General features: G+C 43.0%; 1 protein-coding gene across 7 annotated transcripts in view; it reads left to right on the forward strand.

The window, feature by feature from the left end:
• Positions 1-24,126, forward strand: part of LOC120530889 (kazrin-like) — a 690,431-nt gene that overhangs the window by 658,226 nt on the left and 8,079 nt on the right. For 5 of the 7 annotated variants that reach the window (XM_039755646.1, XM_039755647.1, XM_039755650.1 and 2 more), the window contains 4 exons: positions 35-266; positions 5,437-5,538; positions 9,587-9,753; positions 17,743-17,851. In XM_039755646.1, the coding sequence (XP_039611580.1) occupies positions 35-266; positions 5,437-5,538; positions 9,587-9,753; positions 17,743-17,851 (610 nt within the window). Of the gene's footprint in view, positions 1-34; positions 267-1,330; positions 1,364-5,436; positions 5,539-9,586; positions 9,754-17,742; positions 17,852-24,126 lie in introns of those variants that run through there. The other 2 variants (XM_039755649.1, XM_039755652.1) reach the window with 2 other exon arrangements.

A 24,126-nucleotide genomic window follows, 5' to 3' on the forward strand; every position in this document is an offset into this window, starting at 1 on the left:
ACAATGACCACTGACCAGAGGCGCTCTCCTACAGGTTGTCCAATGCAGCAGATCTGGATCACCACTGGGTGGCTAAAGCGTGGCTCAGTGACATTGGTCTGCCCCAGTACTCACAAAGCTTCCTGAAGCACCTGGTGGATGGCCGAGTCCTTGGCTCACTGACCCGCCGGGACCTCGAGAAGCACTTGAGCATCACCAAGAAATTCCACCAGGTCAGCATCCTCCTGGGAGTCGAGCTGCTCAGCCAGGCGCACTGTGACAAGGAGGTGAGTAAAGTGGAAACGGCCGAGGGTCAGAGTCAGGCCACTCCCACAATCTGGGGGCGTGGTTAGTCAGACAGATATACAGTATATTTATATGCACTAGGGGGCTCTGCCCCCTTCTCGCTTCACTTACCAACCCCCAGGTGGGGTCCACACACTAGCCACTTCACGGCTCTACCACTCACGTATGGGGAATCAGACGTACAATTTAAACAGATTGTTATTTTAATGGGAATTGTTACATATGCGTAATAGACCTAAATATTTTACATTACAGCGAGTAATTAACCAGAGTAAAAAATAGTAAAACGTGATAAATTGAAAGAAAATTAAGTTTCATGTTGCATTCGAGGTATTCGTTAAGTTATGCGTTTTCGTTCTGTTTGGCTTTGAAATTAACATGCAAATACTTTTTAAACTTTTACTTCAGTAAAAACAATATTTGGAATGAACTTTTCTTCAATATCACATTGAATTTTGATTCCGTGTTTGGAGTTACATCGTGACAATGCAACGTATAACTGCCCGTGACTGAATATCGTTTCTTTCTCTCTAATAAATAAAGCGACTTTTTTGAATGTTTGCCCCTGTGATTTGTTAATTGTCATAGCAAAAGCTGTTCTAATGGGAAACTGTAAACGTTTTAATGCGACTGGCATATCAAGATCTCCTTTGGTGTCTAATGTTATCCCCTGAAGATGTACTACATTAACTTTCATGTCGCCTGTTAAAATTTTATTTGTCAGAATTGTTCGACCAATTTTGAATACAACTAATCTTGTCCTATTGCATAGCCCATCACTCAGACATAAATTACGTAATAACATTACGATACATCCTTCTTTTAACGGTAATTCGGCCGGTGGAAGACCAGACGGTGTTAACGGTTGTAGATATTCTACAGGATATTTTAAGTTGATGTTTTCATCTTCCGCACCATCACCACCAACTGTTGACTATTGATACGCATTTAACCAATTTGCATTTTCACGTAATTCGTTTGACTTCATCGTTTCTCTGTGCTAGGATTGTCCGTGTACTAATTTCTTCTGTTGATAATCCTTTAGGATGAAATTCTACAATAATATTTGGACATAATAAGTCTTCTTTTATTGGGAACTTAAAGTGAGGAAAACTTAAAAATTTCTAAGAGCGGAGAGCGCAGGAACTGTGTCTGACAGAAACATTCACACGAATGAGAGGTGAGAGGACCGTGGGTGTGGGCCGTTAACCGCAAATGGTTGAGAGGATGGCGGGACTTGATAAAATCTCTTGGCAATAGTCTCATCTCGTCTTGAGATTTTCTTTTATAATAGAGAGATAACGTGGCCTAACATTGTCAAAACCACTTAATGCAATTCAGTGTCCTGGGGATGTCGGAGCCTATGCAAGCCGCATTGGTCACAAGGCCAGTCCTCTATTGTTCACACCCACGATCACTCACACTGGGCCAGTTTTCAGCTGCCAATTACTGTCACGTATCTACTTAACATCTTGGATTTGACAATGGTGCATGGCATCTCTAGAAGATTTCTGCAGAGGACTTTTCTGCATCTTGCTGGAGTTGTCTTACCACTCACCTGCAGTGCAGAGACAAGCATCTGAGTCAGGGATGTGGCACACTGGCACATTCAAGAAGAGGAGCCATTTTAATGGAAGACCTTCATGGCTGTAGCTCCTGTGCCAGTGAGGCCCAAACTAATGCCCAGTCTCTGATCTGCAGATGAATGGTCAAGAGCCCAGGAGCATCCTCTAGGACAAGCAGTGCAAATCATGAGGACCCTTCTGGTCACCCCACCACAGCTGGCAAGTGCTTGTCTGTGCTAACCACAAATTGAGCCAACAGTTCTAATAGTGATCCTCTCACAGGGAGTAGGCCTCATAAAAAAAAAAAAAACAGATCTGCCCTTCATGATGGACTGTGCCAACACAGCCAGCCTTGCCACATCAGGCGTGCGAGCGCCAAACTCAACAGACAGGCTTCAAGTCTGAAAATGCCAATAAAATACAGAGAGGTACACCACAAAGCCGCTGTCTGTGTAACAAACAAAACAAAGATTTCTTCCAAAATGAATACAACAGTTTGAGCAGGAAGGAACAAAAAGGAGCAAAAACAAACAAACAGAAAGACACAAAATCCAAACAATAATCACAAAAATAAAACAGCGTCACTCTGACTCACCAATGCAAGGCTGAAGCTGCTGAGCCTTCCTCGGCTTCAGCTTAAATACCTCTGGGCCGGACCCCAGCTGTCTAATCGGGTGGTCCCACCTCCTTAGGCTACACAGACAGGTGGCTAAGCAGACATCAAGGAACACTAAGACAAAATTGAAAAATAATTAATAAACAACAGCATATCAAATAATTAAAATACATACAGAACAAAATATGAAAAATAATATTCAAGCAACAAGAAGATTAAACACATAAGGCTTACATATGAGCCAGTGCAGCAAACCCGTCTGTAACGTGACGCTCACATGAGGAACAGAAATGGAGGGGAGTTTCCAGTAGAGGGCACTACAGAGCAGTTTGATGAGGTAGAATGAGACATTTCAGTCTGCAGCCCCCCAAACGGCAGGGGCTGGCAGGTGGGAGGTGGTTTGAGGCGTCAAGTGTGCTTCTCACTGGCCTTGGCTGTCTTCAGCTTTGTTAATAAAACTGCAGAAGTGGTGGGCTCACCTTGGGTCTCGGGGGCCGCCTATTGTGGCTACTGACAGAGCTCAGAGGAGCCGAATCAAAGGCGGAATAGGAGTTTGTGTTGACATGAAGTAATTCTGTGTGATTTCTTTTATTAATAAGCACCGACAAATAAATATCTAGAGGGCCTGTGGACCACCGGCCTCTCAGACACAAGTGTCTCCTGGGCACTTGTGTTCCCAGAACACCATCGATGGAGGGAAGCGGTTTATTTTTGCAGACGGGCAGTGAGGCCCAGTGATGAAGGCTCTGGTGAGCTCGACCACCAATCATGTCATCCATTCATTGTCTATTAATCCCAGCTGGGGGTCACAGGAGGCCAGCAGTCGGATCACGTGGGCTGTGATGTTTCAGATGAACGTGTCAACTAACTGAAAAAAGACTCCCGTCTCAGCTCTGCAGCCCAGGCAGGGTGGTCTTGTCATATTTTCAACTTGGCCATTAAAATGAAAGTTTACCCATCTTATTGGGTTATGGGAGACCCACTCAATAGAAATGGCTGATTTTGTCCCACCCAGGTGAACTCGGCTCCTTTTCTTTTACCTAGACCACATTACCCAGAGCCCACCCGCTGAGTTGTCCTGGAAGGTGAAATAAATCAGTTAATGGATCTTTAAATCTTCTTCTTCTTCTTCTGGCTGCTTCTGTTAGGGGTCACCACAGTGGATTATCTTCTTCCACATCTTTCTGTCCTCTGTATCTTGCTCTGTTACACCCATCATCTACATGTCCTCTCTCACCACATCCATAAACCTTCTCTTGGGCCTTCCTCTGTTCCTCTTCCCTGGCAGCTCTATCCTTAACATCCTTCTCCCAATATACCCAGCATCTCTCTTCTGCACATGTCCAAACCAACTCAATCTCTCCTCTCTGACTTTATCTCAAGACCATCCAACCTGAACTGACGGATCTTTAAATAAACAACAGAATATCAATAACATACATGATATTCTCAAACCCACTTGAATCAATTCTGAGCTACTGGGGGCTTCACAGGGTGTAAAGCAGGATAGATAGATAGATAGATAGATAGATAGATAGATAGATAGATACTTTATTAATCCCAAGGGGAAATTCACAGTCCCTGGGTGGGCCGCCAATCCACATCCAGACTCTGACAGGGTCAGTTTAGAGTCACCGGTCAGCCTGACCAGCACGTCTATGGAGATGTGGGAGGAAAACCCAGACGGGAACCCAGGATACTGGATCCACTGCCCACTGTGCCACCCATCTTTTTTTATTTATTTGTTCTTTTCCTGATTTTTCTGTTGTTTTCATTGTGTCATCACAATTTCAATGTAAATCGTTCATCCGTCTGTGCATTTCCTTATCCCGCATACCCAGAGCAGAGTCGCAAGGAGGGGGCACAAGGAAGAACAACACCTGGCCACACACAGGGCTGATGCCACCATAAAGGCAAATTAGGCATACGCTTAGGGCGCAGATCATAAGGGGGGAAACCCAGCCGCACAGGTTAGCTAACCAACAGTCGGTTGGCACACTAATAAGCTTTGCCTAGGGCTCAAAAAACCTGGCACTGGCACTGCAGACACAGATCCACCTGAAATATGTGTCCCATGTGGGCACAGGGAGAACATGCAAACTTCACACCAGGAGGGCCAGGGGCACGAGGCAGAAGTGCCACCACAATTAAAAGTTATTTATTGTTAACTTTGTATATTTTTTATGCCATTTGAATGTTGTCATTCTGCCATCTTCAATTCTAATCACTATGATGCCACACTTTCCTCGGGGTGTCATGAATCTCAGGTTTTTGCCACTTACAGTTTAATTTTCTCACTTTCTTAGATTTCCCGTTTCTTATTGTTGTTTCTTTTCAATGCTATGCTAAGTTGTCACGTCGCCACCTTGGTAGTTTTTTCCCATGTGGTTTTCTTCATAGTCACGGCCATCTTCCGACGATGTACTTTATGTTATGTGATTTTGCGTCTTCATCTCTTTTAGCATATAAAGAAGAAGTCAAAGTTATTTCTTCATGAACAAGCTACTGTATCTATACATTTGTCACGCAAAATTGTGTTCAGCATTTTCTAGAAATTTAAAAACAATATCTTGGCCTGCACTGGCACTTTACAATGGAGGGTATTAGGGACAGACGGCTACTGGAAATCTGAAGTTTAAAAACTTACCAATAAAGTAGCAAAGGGATGGAAAACACCAACCAGACACAGCCTTGGAGGGATGTGCAGACTTCACAGACAGAGACCAGAGCTCAGGCGCTGTGGGTGAGCGGCACCAAACACTGCACCACCATGCTGCCCCAAAATAGCTCACTTCTGACTTAGTATGTCAGCCTTTCATAGCAGCCATCAACACAACATTACCAGAGGACTCAGCTGATGGCTGTGTTACCATAACTCCTGTCATCCCACCCGACTCAAAGGCTGGACAAACTGGAAGTGGAAGGAGGCAGCAAGGCATGCTGGGACAGTTTTTCTCCTTCCCATTGCAGGTGCTGATTGAGAGGCGGAGCCAATGTGAAAATGTCAATCTCGATCCCATTGTCTGGACGAACCAGCGCATGATGAAGTGGATCAGAGACATAGACCTCAAGGCAAGTAGAGTGGGCCACATTTAGGGTGCAGTGGTAGAAATGACGAAAATACAAGCGGCTGTCCTTTATGAAGCACGTAAGGTGAGTAGCTGGCCTGCATGTACGTTGCAAGGAGGAAAGAAGTCGCCAGAGGCGAGGATACCAAAAGGTTGGCACAGGATAGGGCCATACTGGTAGGAGGAAAGCAGCACAGGGCCACTAGGGGGCAGCATGCTGTGTGTTTGTAATGTGGGCCTCGGGAAAAGAAATTAAGGAGCCACTGCTGTGAACACTCAGAATAATTCAAAATGCACCCTGGGAAAAGGAGAAAGGGGAAATAAGAGCAGGAGATGAAAGGTAAAACTCACCATCTAAGATCAAGCAAGCTCAAGAGGCAAAGTCCTTCATAGCGATGGGCATTTTGGCTCAATTTAACTGATTCAGGTCTTCCAAACTACACATTTTAAGTGAACAAATTCTTTTAATTCATTAATAGGATTCAAGGTTGGCTCATATGGGAAGTCCAGGGGGATGGGATCCCTTTGGATTACATCTCAGATATATAATTTAATAATTATTTTGTTCAGATATAACTAATGATATATTTAACATTTATGACATAATCCTGTGTTTAAGTACACAAGTGACATGACAACACATTGAAGATGAATAATTAAAATAAGATGCTATTGAATGAGAATTGTGCGAATTGTTCACAGGTAATCTTCTTCTTCTTCTTCTTTCGGCTGCTCCTGTTAGGGGTCGCCACAGCCATTCATCTTCTTCCATATCTTCCTGTCCTCTGTATCTTGCTCTGTTACCCCATCACCTGCATGTCCTCTCTCACCACATCCATAAATCATCTCTTAGGCCTTCCTCTTTTCCTCTTCACTAGCAGCTCTATCCTTAGCATCCTTTTCCCAATATACCCAGCAACTTTCCTCTTTACATGTCCAAACCAACTCAATCTCTCCTCTCTGACTTTATCTCAAGACCATCCAACTTGAGCTGACCCTCTAATGTCCTCATTTCTAATCCTGTCCATCCTCGTCACACCCAATGCAAATCTTAGCATCTTTAACTCTGCCACCTCCAGCTCTGTCTCCTGCTTTCTGGTCAGTGCCACCGTCTCCAACCCATACAACAAAGCTGGTCTCACTACCGTCCTGTAGACCTTCCCTTTCACTCTTGCTGATACCCGTCTGTCACAAATCACTCCTGACACTCTTCTCCAGCCACTCCACTCTGCCAGCACTCTCTTCTTCACCTCTCTTCCACAATCGCCATCACTCTGTACTGTTGATCCCAAGTATTTAAACTCATCCACCTTCACCAACTCTACTTCTTGCATACTCGCCATTCCACTGACCTCCTTCAAATGAAATCAAATGAATGAGAAACGTGAGACTCGTTCTCGGGTAATTTCAGTTCAGACAGAATTTCTGTGAGTGGCACATGCCCAGTAAAGTAAAGTTGAAAGCAAATAATTGTTAGAAATTAGAATAATATTTGGGCGGCACGGTGGTGCAGTGGGTAGCGCTGCTGCCTTGCAGTTAGGAGACATGGGTTCGCTTCCCAGGTCCTCCCTGCGTGGAGTTTGCATTACACTTCAGCACATACTTCAACTGTCCATTGGGTACTTCTTTCAAATTAGAAAGAAATAATTTCCTTCTTTCACACTACTGATAGCTGCTTCTGATGGCAAACCAAATCCCCAGTACAAGTTACTGAAACGCGAGCATATGGCCAGGAAGTCACCATCACATTCAGCACATACTGTACTTCAACTGTCCATTGGGTACTTCTTTCAAAAATTTAATGTTTAAGAAATGTGGACTATAATTAGCCATAGACCCATCCATAAGCAATCAGCACCAACAACACATCAATAAAATGCAAATGTTACAGTACTTGAATTCAGTATTGTATAAAGTACCCAGGGCAGCACGGTGGCGCAGTGGGTAGTGCTGCTGCCTCGCACTTAGGAGACCCGGTTCACTTCTTGGGTCCTCCCTGTGTGGAGTTTGCATGTTCTCCCCGTGTCTGTGTGGGTTTCCTCCCACAGTCCAAAGACATGCAGGTCAGGTGCATTGGTGATCCCAAATTGTCCCTAGTGTGTGCTGGGTGTGTGTGTGTGCCCTGCGGTGGGCTGGCGCCCTGCCCTGGGTTTGTTTCCAGCCTTGCTCCCTGTGTTGGCTGGGATTGGCTCCAGCAGACCCCCATGTCCCTGTAGTTAGAATATAGCAGGTTGGATAATGGATGGATGGATGGATAGTATTTTCAACAAAACCAAAACATGAGGACAGAATATGCGGTGCGGACAGATTTAGTGTAAAATGCAAACAAAATGAAGATCCGTAACCCAAGAACATCATGAGGCACACACAGGTTTGTTTTGATACCAACCCCACTGCGCGGCCATCTTTAATAGGCAGGCCTGATGATGAGAAGTGTCATGTGACTTCCATGTCATGTGACCAGCCACAGGCTGAACGAACTGTAAACAGAATGGCCACTCACAAAATGGAGGTAATGATGCAAAGAATAGAATACAAAATGGCCTCACAAGAATAACAATAAAATCAGGTAAACAAAAAAAAAATTGAATAATCAAGAATGTTAAAAAAATAATAAAAGTAATAATTCAAACTGCAAGAATAACAACAAGGGCACCAGCGCTGAGGGTGTGAGAGGGGTGGCCTGAGTATGCTCCTGTATGCTAAGGGTCTTCTTGGCACGAGTGACTTTGAATGCTGGTGACTGGTCACATGTGAGTTGAAGCGAGTCTGCCTGCTTGTGACTGGTCACGTGTGTTCGTGGAGATCTTTATGAAAACGTGCAGTGAAAGACAGAAGTAGGGGAATCGTCAAAAAGCATGCCCATCGATGGCAGACTGAAACAGCCCTAGAATATTGGCTTCTTGATGACACTTCACAACACACCAGTTGCACAAATGTCCAATGTACCCGCATGACCATCAGCCCTCACTGCACCGCCCTGCTGTGCCAGCGCTCCTAGACAGACAAGTCGAGCTGCTGGGCCATATTACGGCATATCAGTCGATAAAGTGAGACCAACTGCACAAGTCTGGAGTGGAGCACAGATGTGAACAAGTCAACCTAAGCACAGTAGTGACAAGTTGATTATCTGAGGCCATTCTTTTATGACCAGTCCAAACACCAACGAGGCGTGCAGATGATCATCTGTAGGCAGGCTTTGAGAGCAAAAACAAATCCAAAATTCAGCTGGGCAAGAGTGCACTCGATAAAAAGAAAAACTTTAAAAGCACCAAAGATCCAAAAAAACCACGCAAGACTAAAGAAGCTCTGAGGTTGGATGTCGCACAATTAAACAAGATCTCATACTCGAGCAAAAGCCTCCTCTGAGCATCTCGGCTTCATTTCTTTACTCACCTCCATCATGTGACTTGCTGCGCAGTAGGGGTTGCCTAGCAACAGCCTCCAACAGGACAGGCTAAGCTAATCTAAGATGGGGCCCCCCAGCTCAATCTCGGCCTGAAATCCAAAATCAAGGAAGGTCTTGGGGTGGCATGGCAGTCCATTTCTGGGAGGATGTTCTGCCTGTAAGAGGAGATGAGAGCAGAGGAGACATAGTTGTTAATCAAGGCCAAGATCTGAAATCGAAAATGATTCCTGTCTTTCATCAGAACCAAAAACATTAAACTAAATCACTGCCAAAAAGTCTTAGCACAGACGAACATGAAAAAATAGATACCAAATCTCAGAGGGTCTATGACCTGTAATACACATCAGGGTCTTCTGCAGCCCACCTTGACATTTCTCTCATTTCATTTCACTCCCCATGCAGTTTAATGAGATGCCTTATACCACCCCCTGGTGGTGTATTTGTGTGCCAGCCAGCCTTGTCTCTCTTTCCTAGGGTCTTGCTGGGTGCTGCCTTTCTTTCCTGTCCAGTGCCACCCTTTCCTGCCTGGCAACCACTTATATAAGGGGTAACGGTTTTTAAATATGGAATGATAAGAAATGAATTATCCAAAAGAAAAATAATGAATGTTGCCAACCATTTTTACGTCCTTCTTGTTTACAAGGAGTACGCTGATAATCTGGAGTTCAGCGGTGTGCACGGTGCAGTGCTGGTGCTGGAGCCCACATTCAACACTGAGGCCTTGGCGTCCGCCCTTCACATTCCCAGCCATCGGCATATCCTCCGTAGACACCTCCATGAGGAGTTGAAGGTGCTCATCACATCCAACAGGTGAGGATCAAGATGTGGGGGAGTGATGTAGTAACATCTGAGATGTAATTCATGAGATCTTTAAGCAAGGCCCTACAAAGTGTCTGTCCCAAAATGTAACAAATTTGACCGGTCCAAGGACTCTGGTGTCAGTTACCAGTCTCACAGCTTGATGGCTTCAATCAGAAATGCCAGTTCTGCAACATAAAATGAAAGAGGAGGTGCCCCTGGGTATCACTGATTGCCCCGAGCAAACTTTAAATAAGGCTTCTGTGCGAAATCCGGAAGTAAATGCCTAGCAAATGTGACCTGAGAAACGAACAGGACTGACAGGAGACCCTTGTCCTCTCCCCTCAGATCCCTCCAGCAGGTTAGACTCATTGCTGTCCTGGTGTCTCAGGCCTCCTCCTCCTCCTCCGACACCTCGTATTCTGTATGTGTGCACCATGTTAGGTCAGACTGCCGTCTCCTGGTCCCTTTTTGTGTGACTTTCACCTAAAGGTACGGTGTACTCCACCCACAAATGATATTTTTCTATTATTTATCCAATATGTTATCTCATTTTTCATGCAGAATGGAGATAACTAACTTTCTGGTCTGATAGTGGGTTTGTGATGACCAGAGCTGGACAGTAGCAAAGAATATAAAAAAAAAAAAAGTCCATGTCAAGTCAACCGTTCATATGCTCACATTGGGCAAAACGCATACATTTTTGATCAAATATTGTTAAATAAACACTTCTGAAAAATCAGAGCCATACCTGCAGAGGAAACACATTCTCAGGGGAACAGGGATTTCCACGGGAAGATGGGACACTTATCCAATAAATGAGAGAGACGGGGGGGTTTTCTCAGCCATCCCTACAAACCACACGGGGTAAGTAAGATATTAAAAAAAAAACTTCGATGAGCCTGCTGCCCCCCGAACTTTGCATTCTTGCACTTGTGTCACACTCATTTTGTGAACCAATGTGTGTGAGCCGGGATCGTACCCAACTCATATTTAACTGTAAACTGATATGGCGGCTTTCACAGCACCTTATTTACTTCTGTCCATGCTGACAATCTACTCCTCTATTCTCATCCAAGTCGGTCAAAGTTAATCCTGTGTTTTAATTAGGCAACCAGGCACCAAGGGGCACCATCATCGGAGAGGCGCCGTTTATGAAAGTTCTAGGTGCCAAGGGGAACCCCCCCCCCATGGTTGTAGAAGTATGATAAGAATCTGAGCGTCATGTACACAAAGGGGCGCTGTTTGCATGTCTGAAGCCGCTGGTGCACTCCGGACACAGAGGGGGGACAAGGTTGTCAAACTGTACTGATAATGAGTGGGCACCAATAATGAAAAGTAAAGCACCAAACCCCCCGCCGTCATCAAACTCTGATGATAATGAGAGGGCGCTGCTTATGAAAGTAAAAGTGCAAACGCTCCTTAAAGTCCACGGAATATGCACAAAGGGGTGCGCGCACCCCCAACCTCAGATCCTCAAAGTCTAAAACCGACTACCCACTATGGACAACAAGGGGGCAACGTCTGTCAGCCCACCTACAGGGTGCGCACAAAGTCCATATACCCCTATCTTTTGGAGGATTTTGAAAGCTATAGGTTACCTCTCAGGAATCCAAAACATCTGTATGTGTTCCTCCATGATCTCTGCATAGCCGAATGCGCCGCCACGTTCTCCTGCTCATGCTCTGCAACATTTGCGGGGTGACTTTCTGGAACGCTGCGCGAACCGCATGTTTCAGTTCATCGTACGATGAGTAACTGCGCTTCCACACGTCTACTTTGATATCCCCCCGGAGTGCATTATCTGGAGTTGTGAGATCAGGGCTTCTCGGAGGCCACGGAAGAGGAGCGGGATTGTTGTTTGATCCTCATCCGATCCAACGATTCCCAAACACTTTGCTGAGGCGATCACGCACGGTGATTGCGAAATGGGCCGCTGCCCCGTCTTGTTGAAACCAAACACTGTCAAGGACGCCCTGGTTTCTCAGTTGCAGGATGAGCCAGCCATTCAGCATTTCCAGATAAATGATTTGGTTAACATAACCACCAAAAAAAAATAAGGGCCAAACAAATGCTGTGCTGTCATTCCGGCCCAGATCATCACGTGTGGTGGGTTATGCTCAATTTCTTCAAAGAAATGTGGATTTTCTTTTCCCCAGAAAAACACGTTTCGATTGCGGGAGCTGCGATAAATCGCGCACTCGTCAGAGAACATAACCTTATCCTTCTCAGCATTTGTTGGAAATTGGTGCAGCATCAGATCACAAGCTTCCTGACGTCTGTCCAAGCCAGCATCCAAATGCTCCACGATCGTGAAAACACTTGTGTCACCCATCGCTTCATCTTGGAACGACCGCCACGTTGTTGTGATTTCTTGAGCGGAATAAGTGTCAGCACCAGACAGGATGTCGGAAACACACCTCGAAATACCGGGAACACTTGGGCTGATGTCCATAGGAACCAAATTGTCATGGTTATCCCTGTAAATGCTCCTAAAGATAGGGGTATATGGACTTTGTGCGCACCCTGTAGAGCTCCAAACAGGCTCTGAACAGCAATGGCTTTCACCGCAGTCCCCTACCATTCAACCACATTATCAGCTTAGCTCTTATTTCAGACCCTCCTGTGTTGTGATGTGCCGCACTTAACTTCTCTCAGCCCCCTCATACCTTCTCTGTTTCCTGTGCTCTCGTGTAGAACTCTAGAACTCGTGGCCATCGCTTAAATCTTCAGATTAGCCTTTTCTCCATGGGGTGAACCTTCATATCCCCCCTTATGTTAGCACCATGCACTTCTTGTTGTCTGAGGTGACATGAGTTGTGGCGACGTCACAAACAGACATTTAAAATGGCCTCTGCTGTCCTTCTGAGTGTCCTCGACACTTCTTAGCACAGTCGTCTGTCCTCGGAGGGACAAGATGGACTACAATGCTGACGGAGAGCTCAGCTGAAGTCACCAGGAGCTGCACTCCTTGCAGCAGCTTAGTGTACCACTTAGCACGACAACATTTGTGCATTTTGGTGTTTTTCTTTATTATGGTGATTCTGTTTCTGGGGGTTAATAATTTTGATTTATTTTGACAAAATTCGATTTCATTCCCAACCCATTTTTCTTTTGTTTAAGGGACAGGGTACTCACATGGCTGTGATTGTTGCATTAATGACATCACTGGACAGGATGATATACATATGGTGCCTTTACCTAATAGTGCATATTATCCCTCGGTGGATTCATGTCTCTCTATTATAAAAAAAAATCTGGAGAGGAACAGTAGGGCGACGAGACGAAGACACTTAAAAGACCCATGAGACTAAAGAGATTGGCCACGGAGCGACTGGCTGGGACCTTAAACATGAGACTTTGTGCCAAGAGAGGACCGTCTTGCGATGACGTAGAACACGAGATTCTTGCAAGACACGCCCTACGTACAACCAAATAAGAGCACGGGCAGCAACACACTTAGATGTGTTTTAGTGTAGAGCACACAGATCCAGGGCTCTCGGCGCATATAAAGCATATAAATACAATACATTATAAAAGAAACGACAGCGGTGGGTTGGCACCCTGCCTAGGATTGGTTCCTGCCTTGTGCCCTGTGTTGGCTGGGATTGGCTCCGGCAGACCCCCGTGACCCTGTGTTCGGATTCAACGGGTTGGAAAATGGATGGATGGATTGATAAAAGAAACGAAGACGACTAAGTGAAGAAGAAAGCAGCGCGGAGAAAAGAGACTCAAAAGCATTGGAGAGACAAAAAACAAAAAGAATAATCTAAGTGCAAATTCAGAAAATAAGGAAAGTAATTATCAGCCCGGAACAAGTGGAATTGATAAAAAAGCACATCCAATCGGGCGTAGAATTAAAAGACAAAGGAGAACTTCATAAAGACGTTCACAAACGTTGGCGCTATACACATGCAGACCAGTTTAGCGATTATGAAAGCAGTTGAATTTGAAAGGCTCAAAAAAAAAAATAAAACGGCGCGATACACATGTGGAGAAAGTTAAAGAATATGAAAGTAGGAAAATTAGAAAGTAGAAAAAAAAAAGAAAGCAAAGATCGCAGTAGCACAAACAAACAGAAATTATTACTCAAAAAAGGGAAAGTAATCACCACGGACAAGGTGTCATTGGAAAAAAAAAAGCTGGACAAAGCGAGGTCAGAAATAAAAGACAGAGTGGAAAACAAAGTAAAACGTCATAAAGAGGTTAAAAAACAAGGGGGGGGGGCAAACACAGAACAGGTTAAAGAAAATGAAAACGGGGGAATTCAAAAGACTCGTAGAAACACATGCAGAGCAAGATACAGAATATGAAAGCAGAAAAAAACGACAGTGTCAAAAAAAGAAAGTAAAGATCGCATTAGCGCAAAGAAAAAGAAATTATTAGTCGGAGAAATAACGAAAAGGAGAATAGAGACTGAATATATGGACATATGTGATATGTCAGAAGTATGTAAATACAGTATTGTAAAGTTTTGAAGTTTAAGTCGAGAATTTCAAAATTTATTGGTTACTTTGCAAAAACAAATGATTAACTGCTGATGATGAAGATCGTTTTGTCTGTGCTGAAATTCCAAACAGTGAAAGCTATCCTGAATTATGGTACAAAGTCATTAAACACACGTCTCACGGACCTCATTAAAAAGATTCAGCACATTGGGACTCCAAAGATTCTAAATATTGTTTTTACAGAAGTTCTGAAATAAAAGTGAAACTAACGAAATAGCAACAATTCAAAGAAAAAAAATCTTAAAAGTGTTATCCGGTAAAATCAAACACGGGGGTTGGCGAGCAAAGCCCCTTAGTAATTAAAAAATGAAAGTCTATTAGTGATAGTTAACGTCTGTCTCTTAATTCCTATTTTGCGATCTCGCGTTGCCCTCATGTTTAGTTTGCCTGTTCTTTCGACGTTCTCAGCTTTGCCCTGTGCTTTCCTCATGTTTATCAGCTCCTGGTTATCTTCTTCTCACCTCACAATAACCATCGGGCACTCGTGACTCATAAAACTTAAGAGGCTGTACGTGTAGAGTGGCAGCTCTGAGCGTTAAGGAGCTGCTTGTGAGCGCGTCTTTGTATCCTAAAAGGTTTGTAGCTGCCAACTGTCATTTCCACAGGCGATGTTAGATGAGCGCACTGCATGGCGGTTTTGCATGGTAGGCTACTCCAGTTTCTCAAACGGCACTATACCAGCATTAGGCGGGTTCACTATTGGCATGTCATGCTCTGCTCCTCGCCACTCTTCAAAACAAAATGTATGTATTAGTGTGTTCAAACTTCAAGGGGAATCCCAACCAGTCTTTCAAGCAATATTTGTGGGCTCAAAACTTCAACGGTGACCCCCGCCCCGCCAGTCCCCCTCATCTCCGCAATCTCAATTAAGCACGAGCCTTGAGCAGAGCCCGATGGGGGAGACGTCATCTGTCATTTGCTTTTGGTACTGTGGAGTAAAAGCTGGTAGCGGTACTGAAGTCATAATGTTAGTAGCAAACCAACACTAACACTGTATTAGGGTTTGGATTTGTTTTTATTTTTTATACATTTACACGTCAATTTTAGAAGCTTTTGAGACCCCTGAATTTTGTCAAGAACAGAGGATTCTCAAAAACTGCTGCAAAAAGGTCCACAAGTCTGTCAACCTTTGGATTGTAAAACATAAAGTGCAGATGAAGAATAAAAGATTTATTTTCAAAAATGCTCAGCAGCACAAGAAGCTGTGAGGAGCACAAAAAGCCCAGAAGGAGTTGATTTTAAACAACAAAGGCAATCCAAGGCCAGCTAATCCCAAAAACTCAAACCCAGAAGGTGCTGTAAAAGACAAAACATAAAAGGTCAAAAATCAATAATTAACAAGTCGTAATCACAGGAACTCGCCAACAGCCGCACGTACAATGAACCTCAAGAGCCTGTGGGTTTCCTCAGCCATTATAGGGTGAAATGACAGTCCCTGTTTTGATCTTGAGACTTCCGAAGCACACAATTCCCAAAAAATAATCAAAATGCCCACTTGAAACTGTCACTGAGGCTAGTCACACAAAAGGGCAACAAAGAATCTTTATAAATAAAAAAATGTATTTATTACGGGCCATAATCCGTAGCATAAAATTAAGCTCTGAGGAGCTCAAGACAAAGGCCACAGAAGGCAGTGCCTTCAAAACAGGCAATCCCAAAAGCGAGCACAAGTCCCAAAACACAAAATCCAAAGAATGGTCAAAAAACAGAACACAGCTTCAAAAAACCCAGGAAATCACAAAAGCACACTAACAATAATCAACAGAGGAACCGGCCAGCACACAAACACATTTAGAATGAACCACAAGGGACTCTGGGTTTTCCTTCATTGGACTGAGGGCACAGTGATGGGCAGATGGCCTCACCTCTTGGCAGACCACTTACAAAACAACTGGCACATAGGAAAAGATGTTTAGATGGCAAGAGACTAAATATTTAGCAATGTCAATGGAAATGAACAAAACAGGCACACAAAATACAAGGAACGTAGTAGAACACACATAAAAACACAGACATTAAATAACAACTAATTAAAACAGAGAATATTACAAAAGATTAAAAGAAATAACAACAACAACATAAACAAAAGAGCCAAAAAGGACAAATCAAAGGAATTTAAACCCAAGTGAGCGGAGAGACCCCGGCTGAGACATACCAAGTATGAATTTAACGTTTATTTCTGGAAACTCCAATTGTGTAAACAGATTTTTTGGACCGTCCGTCTGCCATTTTTGGTTGCCATCACTAGAACCGCTTCAGGTGTTACTTAGGGACGTGTCCTCGGAGGTTGCAACAGGTCAAATGGTCACCCAGGAATTCACTTCCTTGTCCAAGTTGTGGATTGAAAGGCCTTCCACAGATTGTTCTTTCCAAAAGTTTCCCAGTCTTAATGTGTTCTGGTTCTGACTTTAGTTCTGAAGTTTTGACCACGATTCATGCCTCTCATTTTAGTTCTGGCGCTTGTGTTTTTGATTTGCCAGTTTTCACTTTTATTCTGTTCAAGCGTGTGTTCTCCTGGTCATTTCCATAATCTTGCTGACATAACACACTGCCTTACGCACCATCACTGCCACTACTGATGCTCTGTGTAAGAAAGGAAAAAGCCGACTATACTTCCTTAGAAGGTTGGCGTCCTTCAACATCTGCAATAAGATGCTGCAGATGTTCTACCAGACGGTTGTGGCGAGCGCCCTCTTCTACACGGTGGTGTGCTGGGGAGGCAGCATAAAGAAGAGGGATGCCTCACGACTGGACAAACTGGAGAGGAAGGCAGGCTTTATTGTAGGCACAAAGCTGGACAGTTTGGCATCCATGGCAGCGAGATGGGCGCTGAGCAGGCTACGGTCAATCATGGAGAATCCACTGCATCCACTGAACAGGATCATCTCCAGACAGAGGAGCAGCTTCAGTGACAGACTGCTGTCACCATCCTGTTCCACTGACAGACTGAGCGACTCTTCAGTTCCACCCGGGGGGGTAAACGTTAACATTATTCAAAGTTATTGTCTGTTATACCTTCATTGTTATCACTCTTTAATTTTTTTCACTTTTTAATTTATCAGTATGCTGCTGCTGGATTATGTGAATTTCACCTTGGGATTAATAAAGTATCTATCTCTATCTATCTATCTATCTATCTATCTATCTATCTATCTATCTATCTATCTATCTATCTATCTATCTATCTATCTATCTATCTATCTATCTATCTATCTATCTATCTATCTATCTATCTATCTATCTATCTATCTATCTATCTATCTATTGTCTGCTACTCTTTTATGTTGCTAATAAGACAGTTGGATCAGTGAATTCTGTTTAAATGGTCTGTCATGTCGTATGCCTCAAGTGTTTGAATCCATGTACTCAGAACTGAGAGTCCCTTCCTCACTTACAAGGGTCTCCACAACCTGATGTGAAGAACCAGGATTTCTGTTGCACAGATTGTTCCCTAAAGATGGAGTTTCAGCACAATTGAACTCTTTCGTTTCAGAGAAAGCTTCCCACCAGACCAGGACAGACAAGGCTTGGGTGGGCCCACCGCTTGGCCAGGAGTCAGACATACAGAGGAAGAGCAGGCCGTAAAGTGCAGAGAAGGGAAGGTATGTACAGCCGCCATGCGCTCCACTTGTTGTTTGAGCAGTCCTCCCTTTGGACAGACTTCATCTGACAGTTAAATAAACCCATACGTTAAAAACAAGAAAATGATGATATTGGCAGCAAATGTTTAGTCTGATTGGCTTCTCTAAATCGCAGCCGTGTCAGTCTGATTGTTGTGGTGAACAGCCAGGCCTGAAGTGGCATCACTCCCAGTGTTAGCTCCTGACTCATTCGGGTCCACATACCTGATTCAGAAATGTGGAGTAAACTAAACGAAGAGCTGAATGGATGCTATCAAGAGTGAAAAATATTCAGAGTAATGTTTTATTCTATAATGATTAGGGCCCACGATTTACCGCGGCAAGAAATCATAAATTCCGTAGCATGTTTTTTTAAATTCAAATGCAGTACCAGAACTCCATAAGACTAATTCGTAACCCAAACAATACAAGTACAATTTTTCTTATTCTTAATCCTTAATAATAATCAATCATAATTCGTAATACTAATCAAATAGGTATATCAAAGCGTTCACATCCGCACATTTTAATCCACAGATTTGCTTTAGGCAAACGATGCTGAAACATATGAAGGCATAATATTATTCTCAACAAACTATCGAATAATGTTTCTAAATTTATTGCTTATTTATTGTTGAAGAAAACGGCACTGTAAGCTCGTAGATTTTCTTGTGACAGAGAATATCGCAGTGGTGACAACACCGATCCTTATTTTGAGAACGAACGTCCCACATCAACAGAAGAGATCGACAAAGCAATGTAAACTTTAGCAAGAGCTGCTAAGCGAGGCACTCTGTCCTCTAAGGCACGCCAAAAAGCAGTGATATCAGCTGGAATTACTTCACGAGATGCTATGTCCAGATCAGCTTGCCATTCATCTGCTGCAGCCATCATTGTTGGCACTGATTGTGAATGATCAGCAAAATTCTTCGATAAGAGTGGTAGCTGTCGTGGATCAAATATTCTCACAGATCTGAATAAGTCTATTGCCGGCTGTTTGGTTCACACAAATATTCTTCAAGTTTAGCAGCAGCATTGTGCTTTGCATCTTCACAGTGCTGGTTGCAATTGGAAAGCCGGACGATTTCAGGCAAGGCAGTAAGTCAGACACTTTGTTGTAGACATCGACAGCCATGAATGACTGTGCCTCAAAAGAAGTCCGAGTGTTCATAATTGGCTGGCAGTGAACAGAAACAAATTCAAGTTCAGCTCTCAGCTCGTTAAGTTTATCAGTACAGTACTTTGCAGCAACGCCGACAGCTTCTTTAACTGGACTGTAGCTCCACTGTGTTCGATTTCAGTAACAACGAATAGGCAAAAGAAAGAACTTACAGAAGTAATCAAAACTAATCATACTAATATCAATATGCCTCAAATGGTGAGATTTCATTCAGATTTGGCGTTTTACCGCTCCAAAACCCTAAATTCCGCGGGCTGCGGTAAATCGTGGGCCCCAATAACAATACTGTATAGGGTGGTCCAGATCTAATTATGTAATTTTCATTACGCAATAACTTATTAAGTTTATTACATAGAAAATCTCCCAAAAAATCCTGGACCATCGAGAATTGTGCGAATTGACGACATGAGGACTGGAATCATCCCCACATAAATCAAAGTCATCCAGACGATCTGGATCTGCATAATGAGATCTGGACCACCCTGTATATAGAAAACCTACACTGTACAATGCTTTCAAACTCAATTGACAAGGTGATAAATAACCCCTGAACATTCAAAGCTCCAACTGATTTTAAAGAAAATTCTGCTCATCCAGAAGGACAAGTTGTAAGAACAGGAAGTGTGTTTGACTGGGGGCTAAACAGTGTAAAGTGACATGAAATAATTAATGTATGATAAGAAATGGTATTCTTTTAAAATGGACAAAATGAAAGTAAATAATACATTTAAATAAAATTCTTATATTTCCACTATAAACATCAAAACCAATTTCTAAAAACCAAATTATGATAAATGTAACCCTAACAATTCACTAACTGTCCCTAAAAATCCTAGTCTGCAATATGAGGTGCTGACAATGGTGTTTGGAAAATAATAGGAACAAAATGAAAGCTTCACACAGGCAGGTGTCCTGTGATTTACAGCAAAGAAGAATGACAGGAGGGGGTGCTGATCACAAAATACACAAAACAGCAAGAGCAGGACCTCACTATCCATCCATCCATCCATTTTCCAACCCGTTGAATCCGAACACAGGGTCACGGGGGTCTGTTGGAGCCAAACCCAGCCAACACAGGGCACAAGGCAGGAACCAATCCTGGGCAGGGTGCCAACCCACCGCAGAGGACCTCACTAGTCTGCCCCAAAACAGACTTCACTGCAGACAGCCAGACTCAACTCAAAAGGCAGGCTTTCAGGCCTGACAAGTCCCACTGGCTTTCAAATGAAACAATACTTTTAAATGTCCCCAATACATAAAAGTGCACTTTAAGGGGGAGGAGGCCCCCATGTGTACAAAAGGGCTAATAAACAATCTTTAGAAAAAAATGATTTATTTTCAAACAAATAGAAAAATACCAGGAAAAAAGGTCAAATGGACAAAAATAGACAAAAGTAGCTGCCTAAAAAAAGGCAATCCAAGTGCAAAAATCACAATGCAGAAGATGTAAACCTAAACAGAAGCAAGAAATTCACAAAAAAACAGTAAAAACCAACTAAAATAGCAATACTTCCAAATCCTTCTTGCACAAGTGCAATGCTTGGCTTACTCCTGAGCCTCTTCTGCTCTGGTTAAATAGCCAAAGGGTGGGCTCAGTGAGGGGGTGGGTGCTCTTGGTGATGTCAGAGTGGCCCCGCCTCCTGGGGCTCCACCCAGTGAAGGGGACATAATTACAAACATCACAGAAAATACATAAAGACATGAAAAATAACAATAAAACACATGCTAATACATAACAACACGAAAGGAAGACAATAAAATCATACTTTATTTCCAAAAAAACAAAGGAAATTAAATGTAATTAAGTCCAGTTTCTCTTTGTACAGGGCTGAGGTGGTAGATTTTCATTGTGAATGTTTTCCAAGACGGATTATTAAAATTAATTTCAGAGCTCTCAAAGTATTTGATTAGATAATTGCTTTGAAATTAATCTTACAACTGATATGGGTTGGCATGAGGGTTAAACCTTTTGTTAAGAAGTTGTTTGTTAATTTAATAGGCCCCATCATTTATTTAATTTGATTCAGGTTTTTGGCTGAGAGCAAAGCACATGCTGTTTAATGCGAAAAATAACTGAAAAGGGATCAGTTAAATATGAATTAATGACAAGTCAGGTCGCTCCTCTATAATGTGGATTGCCCAGATGGAAAGCAAAACTCTTCACGTCTTCATGACGCACGATGCAGTCATGAAGGAACTAGATGGAAGTGGCCTAGCGTGAAAGGTGCCTTCTTGATGGCAGTCTGACATTTTATTGGTCTGTCGTCACTCCATTGTTCTAGTTGGCTATAAGGTCCATGGTGAAACACAAAGCCTTCACTGATGTTCTGTATAAGACACTGTAACAGACCCTCAAACACATGGACATGGTCAGTCTATTGCCACATTTTCTTACTCGACACATTTCTGTCTCTGCTCCAAATTGTTCTCCACCTGGCTGAGGTCTTCTCAACAAAACACTCCTTTTTGTAGGCTTCCCTTTGACATGCTTGCCCATGGGTTTTGGTTACCACCATAGTGAGTTTTGTGTCTCAGCAAGAGACAGTGAAAAATCTTTTAATGAATTAAGTAGGAAATGAAAACAAGGTCAAACAAATATGAGCAGAGGTGAATACCAAAACGACAAACTGACCATTTGTCCAAGCCAGAAACGTAGGACAAGAATCAGAAATCCTTCAACTAAAAGAAAGCCAGAATTCAGAGGTAAGAAAGACACTGAAAATTGCACTTAAAAAATCGTGGATAGACGAGAACGGCACAAGCCAGAACTTATAGGTCATGTCACACACTCCGGCAGAACTGACTGACGGGCCTACCATAAGAAGGAGCACCAGGAGCAGCTTCCTCCTTGCTTGCCAAACACAACTGCTGTGAGATGTTGTGACACAATTGGAATAGCCACTGCGACACTGTCAGCTTAAACTCCATCATATTTCGCTCTAGGAATGGACAGATGTTGGTACAGTTTTTGGAAGAAGTCCATCAAGAACAGGAAGTAGTAACATCAAAGGTACGGGAGTCAAAAGAAAACAAATAAGTAATTAAAGAATAGCTGGAAGTTGAAATTAAAATTATATCCAAGAGTGGGTACTGGTAAGCCTCTCACCATCTTCATAAAAAACTCTTTTAATAAATCCGTAGCTTCAACGATATTTTGTGAATAGCTAGCTGGGACTGTAAGCTCATGGCACAAAATTGTTGCTTAACAACTGAGATGCTCCAAAAATTAGAATACAGTTACGCTGCCTTCATGTGATGTTGGAGAGACGGTGAATAAGAGTTTCCATGTCGGAAATTCCACACGAACGCCATACAAACTTGAAGTGAGACAAATCGAGGAAAACAAAGCTACTGAGTTATGATGTGATGCTGACCTTTCACCTTAGTCAAATGTATAGAGTAAAAAGTGTAACATGATCATCCAGAAATACCATTTTTTTGGTCGAAATACATTTGGAGCACAGTGATTTATTTTGCTTGTTATTTCCAAAAAAATGCAGTTTATCTTTGTTTTTCTTTTCTGCAGATAAAGTAATAAATCAACTGTGAGCTGAGCACACTGAACTGGGAGGGTGAAATGTCACAGCTAGGAGCTCTGAATAGTCCAATACCACATGAACACAGCATCGTAGTCAGGGCCTGGTGGTGCGTTGGGCACAAGGGGGCACATGTCCTGGGGCCCATCACGTTTTCAGAATTCCTCACCCACGCTCAGTACATTTTAACTTCTCACTAATGTGGCTATAACGTACATGGAGAGAACGCAGATAGAGCCCTTTGTCCCAAATGTGAGTGATCATGAGGGCCCTACTCATGAACCGCTGTCTTTGAGAGTCTATGGACCACGGAGTAAATGAATATGTGCATTTTGTGTTAAAATTTGATTAAACACAAAAAATGTAAAGCCATCTGGAAATAATAAAAGCTGTTGGCCATTGTTCAAGTCGATTAGCAGGGGTCTTGAGACAGCCATTCCTCGGGGCTTTAGTAGGGGAAGATCTAGCTCTGCCTATAGCTGAGAGATGTTTGCTTGACCAGAAGTAGACATGGCACCAATGCAACCAGGAGAGTGAGAAGAAAATCAAAAGTGAATGGGTTAGCAATACTTGGTACAGTATTAACAGTAAGGAGACTTGGTGTAGGTCAGGGGTCCTCAGTCACAGTCCTGGAGGGCCGCAGTGGCTGCAGGTTTTTCTTCTAACCCGGTTGCTTAATTAGAAAGCAGTTCTTGGCAATAATTTAATTTCGTGACTTGTTATGCTCTACCTCTGCAAGGTAATTCTCATATCTGAGATTTTCTTCCCCTTTCTAAGGATATCATCCACATGATCTGAAGGCTAAAATGGAGGAGTAATTCTCAGTCCTTCACTTTTTTCTCTTCACTTTCCTTCCAAGTATTTAATTAAACCCCATAGTGCATGATAAACACACAGAGGTGTAAATGATAACAAGCTAAATGGAGAAATGCTGGTCTCTTCTGTCATTTGCATCTTATTGCTTATTAGGAGCCATTAAAAACCGAGAATGCAGCTGTTTAAGACTAAAATAAGCAATAAGGGCTCAAAATCTTAACAACTAAACTGACGCAGACATGTTACTAGAGCAGTAAGTGCTTCTTATTAGACAATTGTGTTGGAAGAAAAACCTGCAGCCACTGCGGCCCTCCAGGACTGTGACTGAGGACCCCTGGTGTAGGTCTTCATCCTTACTTTACTATAAGTAATGGTGATATTCCATCCATGGTATCTACTATCAAATCACCCCAAGGTTTAGGGGCCCACTGTAAGTAAGGCTGCACCAAAGACTTGACTTCTGAAGTCATCATCCCAGTGTCTAAGAGTCAGTAAGTAAGTTGAACGGGCTGAAGTTTAAATAACTATTCACGGACATCAGTGAGGAGCCTTGAGCACTGGCGTCACGCTGTCATACTAATTACATGTAAGTCGAGTAGACCGCGAGTGACCAGAGTGCTCTATTTAATATGCTTGAAATAAATAAGCAAGGTACTCTTTTTGGAGTGTTTCTAAGATGGAGAATCATTTCAGTATTGTATATGAAGCATTCTTAAAGCTGCGCC

Source organism: Polypterus senegalus, chromosome 6, assembly GCF_016835505.1.
Source record: "Polypterus senegalus isolate Bchr_013 chromosome 6, ASM1683550v1, whole genome shotgun sequence".
NCBI classification, from domain to species: Eukaryota; Metazoa; Chordata; class Cladistia; order Polypteriformes; family Polypteridae; genus Polypterus; species Polypterus senegalus.